We start from the raw sequence: 7,717 nt of genomic DNA, 5'->3' as shown, positions 1-7,717 counted from the left end.
GAAAGGTCATTGAGGACAAGGCCAGGAGGTGGAGAAGGGGACGGGACACAACTGACAGGGCAGTGAAGAGATCTGGGCACACAGAGGCCTGGGAATAGCAACAAAACGACTGGCGAGGCCTCTGCATGACCTGGGCGAGGGGGTGGGTGAGTGGTGTAAGACAATTGATCGATGTAGCCACAGATATAAAAGGACGAGTTTAACAGAGTTATTACCAACTAACATGAGATTAGCTACTAAGGGATAAAGAACATAGAAATACATTTGGGAAAGGGCTCCTCACAAGGCTGAGATTAAATCTTGCTGGAGAGTGTGTGGCTGTAGCCACTGAGTGGCAGGAAGCTTTTGCTGGGTGCCACAAGCCAAAGCTGACAAGCAAGGAGCTCTCCATTGAGGTGACAGCAAAACGTGCCGGGGTGCAGTTGAACTCACTGGGAATGTGGCTGGGGTTCCTACAAACTCACTGGGCAGCTGCTCACATGCGGTAAGGGGTGGGATGCTGCTGAAGCCCCTGGGATCCTGTGGGGGTGGTCACTGAACTCATCATGCCCTTGATCAGGGATGCCCAGGATGCCCTGTGTGCCCAGGAGTTGTCTCCCACCCACCCAGGCTCCACTTTCACCTAGATGTGCATGGATCACCCCTTTGTACTAAACAGGCAGTCTATACCACAAAGAATAACACAGTTTCCACAAATTCCACCTCTTAAGTATTTATTAGATACCTATTGTGTGCCCTCTCCCTGCTTTGTGTCCCTGCCCTGAGGGCCTCACAGCCAGGTCTCCTGAAAGCAGACTGAAGAGGAAGCTCAGTACTTCTCAGGCAGGCCAGCAGGTCGGAAGTGATTGGGGTCTTTGCCACTCCTGCCCCATTCATTAGCAGCCTGATCAGCCAGTGTGTCCTCCGCACCACGGCCCAGGAGTTTCTGGATATTCTCTCTGGCATCGCTGTAGTCCAGGCAGGCAAGAGGGAGATTAATCACCAGGCCAGTGAGCAACAGCCCACCCTCCCAAACTCCCTTGGAATGGGGGTTCCAAGGGAGGGCTCTGAGAGGAGCCCAGAAAGGCCAAGGAAGTGGTGGTGAAAACACTGCCCCTGCCTGGACACCGCCCCACTCAGCCAGGCTGGGCAACCCGAGGCTGGATGAACAGCACCCAGAGAGGGAGGGTGAGGAATCACTCGCTCCTACCACCACTCAGACCCTCACACTGAGCACAGAGGCAGAGAGACGGCAAGAGGAGGAGGGTCTGCAGCCTCTAACTTCTCTACAAGGAGCTCACCTCCCTCCTGATTGTCCAAGGCAGGCAAGCTCTGCTCACACAGCCCTGGCATCCCAGGAGCTCCAGTTACCTGATCACTTCTGCGGCCCAGACACCCCCAGGTCCCCGTTGGGCAGCATCATAGTTCCCCCTAGCATGGAAGTATTTGTCTGCATTTATGTAATTGGCTTCTCTCATGTCAGAGTAGGCTCTCCACATGTCCCGAGCACCTGGAAAGGAAAGGAAAGGCAGAAGGGACATCAGGAGAACATGAAGAATCCAACAACACCTTAGAGGGGAATGAAAGAAGGACAAATCTTCCACTGACTTCAAGCTTTCAGCCTGTGATCATAGCAGCCTTGGATACCGTGGGTTGAGAAGCACATTCCTTTATCCTAGTTGGCTTCTCCAGGTCCCCTGGTGAAGAGCCACTGCTATAGAATGAAGCTGTCCGTGATAAGATCCAGGAGTGTATAGGAATGAGGTGGTGACATGAAATACTGATGCTGAGAAAGGTGGCAGACACAGAGCACTTCTGCCCTGACTGCTAAAGTATGTATTCTTTTTTTTTTAGATGGAGTCTCACTCTGTCGCCCAGGCTGGAGTGTAGTGGTGCTATCTCAGCTCACTGCAACCTCCACCTCCCGGGTTCAAGAGATTCTCCTGCCTCAGCCTCCTGAGTAGAAGAGATTACAGGCATGTGCCACCACATCTGGCTAATTTTTGTATTTTTAGTAGAGATGGGGATTTCACCATGTCGGTCAGGCTGGTCTCGAGCTCCTGACCTCATGATCCCCCGTCTTGACCTCCCAAAGTGCTGGGATTTCAGGCGTGAGCCACTGCACCCGGACCTAAAGTATATATTCTTACAAATGGGATACACGTCATTGTGACCTGAGTCCCAGTGACTGCTAGGAGCATAAAAGTCCCTAAACACTTTCTCAGTAGGCTGTACTGATGCTGTGGGTTGCTTGAGGAAGCAATAGAGCAGTGGTGCTCGGCCTTGGCTGTACTTTCTTTTTTTGTTTTTTTAGACGGAGTCTCGCTCTGTCACCCAGGCTGGAGCACACTGGTGCGATCTAACTCACTACAACCTCTGCTTCCCGGGTTCAAGTGATTCTCCTGCTTCAGCCTCCCGAGTAGCTGGGATTCCAGGTGCCTGCCACCACGCCTGGCTACATTTTACTGTTTTTAGTAGAGACAGGGTTTCACCATGTTGGCCAGGCTGCTCAGAAACTCATGACCTCAAGTGATTCATCCACCTTGGCCTCCCAAAATGCTGGAATTACAGGTGTGAGCCTTGGCTGCACTCTCTAACCACCCAGAGAGAAACTGAAAGTCCCGATGCCCAGGCCACACCCCAGGCCAGTTTCTGCAGACTCTGTTGGGGAGTTGCAGGCATGGGTAGTTCAGGTGATGCCAAGGTGTGCCTGAGATTCATAACCATCAAGCTCTAGGAGCTGGTCAGTGATGCATCTACCTGGCAAGAGCTCTGACCTCAGGCACAGCTGGGCTCAAACCTCTGCTCTGCCACCTGCTGACTGGCAGTAAGTCCCTGGGCAGCGGTCTCAGCTGCTCTAAGCCTCAGCTTTGTCACCTTCAAAGAGGGGAGGATGCCTGCCTCACAGAGTCGTTCTGAAATTCAATGAGAAGATGCTCTGATCCTTGTGGGAGTTTGATGCCCATCAGTTCCCATCTCCTGTCAAGAAGGCTGGAGAAGGAATGGAAATGGAACAAACCAGGAAGGGAGCCCCTGACAGAGCGAGGCTAAAGAGCCCTGTACATTATCCAACTAGGAAAGCAAAGGAGGAAGGAGAAAGAAGACACAAGGGTCAACAGCCTTAGTCATGCTCTTATGAGATTTATGCTGAGGGACATTTTATACCAATTGCAGGCCTTATTTTGCATCTTCTACTCAAAACAAAAGCTCAGCTGCTCCTGGAAAGGATGATTGTTCTTTCTCTGAGTACCTGACTGACTCTCTAAGCTGTTGAGCAGCTCCCCAGACACCCGGCACATCCTGCACGTTGGGCACCACAACCTAAGGCAGCGGCTCAAACCTTAAGAAAGCACAAAAATACCCCGTGTGCGTTGTTACTGGATCTCCCGTCCCTTACGGCTCAGGAGATGTGTTTTTGATACACCTTGCAGCGGCTTCTGAAACGTGATCCATCCGCTGAACACACCGAGAAGCTGCACTACAGGGAAAGAAGATATTCCCAGCAGCTCTGAAAGACCCGAGATGGGCAATCCAGCAAAGCCTAGTTCATGACAGGCCTTAGCAACGCAGACACTAGCAACTCTGTGGTTCAAAAGCAGCCTTCCGAAAGCATCATTTCCCCCATTTGATCAGGTCCAGGATGATGCTTCTCTTCAGAAATCCTGCATACCTTCTGAAGCCTTACCATCATAAGCCTCACCAAGGAAGGAAAACCAGCCTCGGCTGCTTGGCCTTGGGACCAGGAGCAGAAACCAGGCCGTGAAGCTTCATGGTGCTGAAATGAAAGTCAGGCAGGAAGTCGCCCACAAGAGTGCTTTTAACTTTCCTTGGGACTCATATTCCAACGAGAGCCTGGTTATTTCCACTGGATCTTATTAGAATCTTGGTATGTGGAGGCGGAACTGTATGGGAACGAGAAGCCGCTTGGTTCATCAACCCCTAAAGCCTGACTGTGTAAGAGGATGCCAACGTGGCATTGATGGAGGAAGATTCGACCAGACTGTCACTCCCTCAAGTAGCCTGTAATTCCCAAGAACGCATTTACCGTGTGATCCCTCTGCCCAGCACAGAACTCAACATGGGATAAACACAAAGTAAGATCACAATTTTTATTCTTTTTTTTTCTTAATTTTTAATAGTTTATTATTATTATTATTAAAGAATAATGGCCGGGAGCAGTGACTCACACCTGTAATCCCAGCACTTTGGGAGGCCAAGGCAGGCGAATCACTTGAGGTCAGGAGTTTAGGCCAGCAGCCAACATGTAAGCAATTGTCTACACTGTATACAAAAATTAGCATGGGTGGTGCACACCTGTAATCCCAGTACTCAGGAGACTGAGGCATGAGAATCCGCAAACCCACTGTACTCCAGCCTGGGCAACAGAGGTGAGATTGTGTTTCAAGAAATAAATTAACAATAATAATAATAAATTAAAGACACAAGTTCATTGTAAATAATGAAAAAATGGCTTCAAATTCTCTTATTTACTGCTTACATTTTGGTCCATTTTCTTCTATTCTTTTTCTTCTTTAAATATATTTTACATAGTGACTATATATGTGTGTATATATATAATTTGTAAATTTTCAAGACATTAGGTCATAAACATTTCCCCATGACATTAAAAACTTCTAAACATTCTATGGGCATATCATACTTTACTTAATTGTGCCCTTACTGTTGGGCATTTAGGTTTGTCTCAAATGTTTCAATTATAAATAATGCTCACATGATTTATATATTACATGTGCATAAAGTATTGCTCACATTTCGGATTATTTTTTTTTTAATTTGTAATTTATTTATTTATTTATTTATTTATTTATTTATTATTATACTTTAAGTTCTAGGGTACATGTGCATAACGTGCAGGTTTGTTACATATGTATACTTGTGCCTAATTTTTATTCTTAAAGCTTTTGAACTAATTCCCCAGGTGGTCTCCCATCCAAGTACTACCAGGCCGACCCTGCTTACCTCCCTAGATCCGAGGAGATAAGACACCTTCAGAATGGTATGGCTGTAGGCCCCAGGATAACCATTTTTTAAAGGAAATGACAATCTTGTTGGGAAAGAGAAAACAGAGTAAGTTTTAAAATCACTCCTTGGTGTGCTCCTCACCTGATCTATGCTGGAGCTGAGCTGCGGGTCCCTGTCTGCCAGGGAGAGGTGGCTGCTATTTATGCTGAGCCTTCCCTGTTGGGCTCTTGGGAGGGAAGAAAAGCTGGATGTGGTCCCCTAAGGAAGTCCTGCAGGTCATTCCCCTACAAAACGGTCTAAAAGACAAGTTCCTAGGCGCCAGTGGTTCTTCATCGGGTCATTTATCCCAGTTGTTGGCAACCTGTGGGAACAAGATAGGTTTGCTGTGCATGGCAGCTGTCAGGGCAGGAGACCAAGCTCTGCTCCCTCAAATTGGGGAGGGCTGAGACTCTTGAGGAGTTGAGGAGGAGCCCTGTGATGGTGGCACCTGCTGCTGGTGAGGGGGCGGCTTTGAAGCCAGCTCCTGACTGTACTGTCATTTCCTCTGGATGGGCTCTGCTGGGCCACATGGCAGATGCCTCTGAAATCAAGTCCCTCTGAGTTCATATGTAAAGCTTCAAAGCTGACAGACTAAGTCCAGCACAGTGGCTCACTCCTGTAATCCCAATGCTTTTGGAGGCCACGGCAGTAAGATCACTTGGGGTCAAGAGTTTAAGATCAGTCTGTGCAAAATCATAAGACCTTGTCACTACAAAAAATAAAAATAAATGGACCGGCTGTGGTAGTGTGCAGCTGTAGTCCCAGCTACTCAAGAGGATGAAATGGAAGGATTGCTGGAGACCCAGGAGGTCAAGGCTGCAGTGAGCTATAATCATGCCACTGCACTCCAGCCTGGGTGACAGAGCAAGATCGTGTCTCTAAATCAAAACAAAATAAAACTGGCAGCCTAGCCCTGCCATGTCTCATGTGTGCCCTGGAAGGCTCCTTCCACCCCTCAGTCTAGATATCCCGAGATTTACCTCCTCGGCACAGAAAAGCCCTGCTCAGCTGGCCTAGTCAATTAGGAAATTAGGAAGGAAGAAAGGATGTGTCAGTACCAGAGCTCAGCAGGGCTGAGGCCAGGACATGCAGAGAGGCTGGTGGACATAGCAGCAACTGTGGTTTCTTCTTCTCTCGTTCATTTTCACTCTTTCATTTTTTTCCTTCCTTCTTCTCTCTTTCTCCTTCCTTCCTCTCTCTCTTTTTCTTCCTTCCTTCCTCCTTCCCTCCCTCTCTCTCTTTCTCCTTCCTTCCTCTCCCTTCCTTCCTTCCCTCCCTCCTTCCTTTCTTCCTTCCTTCCTTTCTTCCTCTCTTCCTTCCTCTCTCTTTCTCCTTCCTTCCTTCCTCTCTCTTTCTTTCTCTCTCTTTCTTTCCTCTTTTCTTTTCTTTCTTTCGCACCTGGTATTCCCAGGTAGTCTCCCATCCAAGTACTACTAGGCTCAACCCTGCTTACCTCCCTAGATCAGAGGAGATAAGGCACCTTCAGAATTCTATGAATATAGGCCTCAGGATAACTACTTTTTAAAAGAAATGACAATCTTGTTGGGAAAGAGAAAACAGTAAGTTTAAAAAACACTCCTTGGCCTACTCCTCACCTGATCTTCCTTTCTTTTCTCCCCTCCCCTCCCCAGCCATCCCCTCCCCTCTCCTCCCCTCTCCTCTCCTCTCCTCTCCTCTCCTCTCGTCCCCTCTTCTTTCAAGACAGGGTCTTGCTCTGTTGCCTGGACTGGAGTGCAGTGGTGTGATCATGGCTCACTGCAGCCTCAGCCTCCCAGGTTTAAGTGATCCTTGCATCTCAACCTCCCAAGTAGCTGGGACTACAGTTGTTTGCCAACACATCTGGGTAATTTTTAAAATTTTTAGTACATTGGGAGTCTCACCATGTTGCCCAGGCTGGTCTCAAATTCCTAACCTGCAGTCCTCTTGCCTTGGCCTCCCAAAGTGCTGAGATTATAGGCGTGAGCTACCATGCCCAGCCAGAAGTTCATATCTGATTGCTTCTATTTTTTGATGAAATAGGAAGCAAACTTGTCAACTGAGAAAAGAATGAACGAGGAGTTGTGGGAAGTTTCAGAAGAGAAGAGAAGTAAAAAGTGATCATCTAGGAGAGGAAGAATGTGACTGAACTTGAGAAAGGTAGTGGATTGTACGGTAGCTCAAGGTTAATGACCATGAATTTAAAGTGAGACTAGTCATAGCAGTCGTACTTTTTTTCTGATCACATTCAGCTGCCAAGGTTCAGACTTTTAGCAAGTGGCAAATTGAATATCACTGTGCAATAAATGCTTGTTGAATTGTATGACTGAATACATGCAAAAGGCAAAGGAGGAGGATTCATTTAAAGATGAGGGAGAGTTACAGGGCACAGGGAGAATGTTAAGAGAGAGAGTGACTGAGGGTAAAAGATAGGGCACAACATAGACTTTGATGACCAAGGGCCCACAGGGCCACTGGGGACAGGGTTGCCCAGAGTGTAGCAGGAGCAGGTCTTCCTCTGAGACAGGCAGGAGAGGAGAGATAACAAGGAAGATGCATTTTGAGATGAAGGACAGAGATCCTGAGGGAAACCAGCAGGCCCTTTCCTTTACCAGTCATAGGACTCATTGCTCTCCACCTGTTTGCATTTCTGAGTTTGATCCAGACTGCACAAAACACAGGGATGGGAACCTTGTCAGCCTTATTGACAGATAACTGTTGTCTCTTTTACACCAAACAC

At 47.9% G+C, this 7,717-nt stretch overlaps 1 protein-coding gene across 1 annotated transcript; it reads right to left on the bottom strand.

Moving 5' to 3' along the window:
• Nucleotides 1-696: 696 nt before the first annotated feature.
• Nucleotides 697-6,109, bottom strand: SAA1 (serum amyloid A1). The gene is made up of 4 exons (XM_009186460.4): nucleotides 6,060-6,109; nucleotides 3,665-3,711; nucleotides 1,351-1,489; nucleotides 697-947 (listed from the first exon to the last, which is right to left on the bottom strand). Exons 1-4 carry the CDS (start codon nucleotides 6,107-6,109, stop codon nucleotides 809-811), a joined length of 375 nt encoding a protein of 124 aa, XP_009184724.2. The 3' UTR covers nucleotides 697-808.
• Nucleotides 6,110-7,717: the final 1,608 nt, after the last annotated feature.

Source organism: Papio anubis, chromosome 12 (assembly GCF_008728515.1).
Source record: "Papio anubis isolate 15944 chromosome 12, Panubis1.0, whole genome shotgun sequence".
Lineage (NCBI taxonomy): Eukaryota > Metazoa > Chordata > Mammalia > Primates > Cercopithecidae > Papio > Papio anubis.
This window is presented reverse-complemented; position numbering and strand designations above follow the sequence as displayed.

Excerpts from the sequence above, each read along its gene's own strand:
- SAA1 (XM_009186460.4), bottom strand. The coding sequence starts at position 6,109 with ATGTCCACCAGCCTCTCTGCATGTCCTGGCCTCAGCCCTGCTGAGCTC. Across the intron at positions 3,712-6,059 it reads CTCAGCCCTGCTGAGCTCTG|GCCAAGCAGCCGAGGCTGGT; the intron begins GTACTGACACAT and ends CCTGGTCCCAAG. Across the intron at positions 948-1,350 it reads TGGGCCGCAGAAGTGATCAG|CGATGCCAGAGAGAATATCC; the intron begins GTAACTGGAGCT and ends CCTGGACTACAG.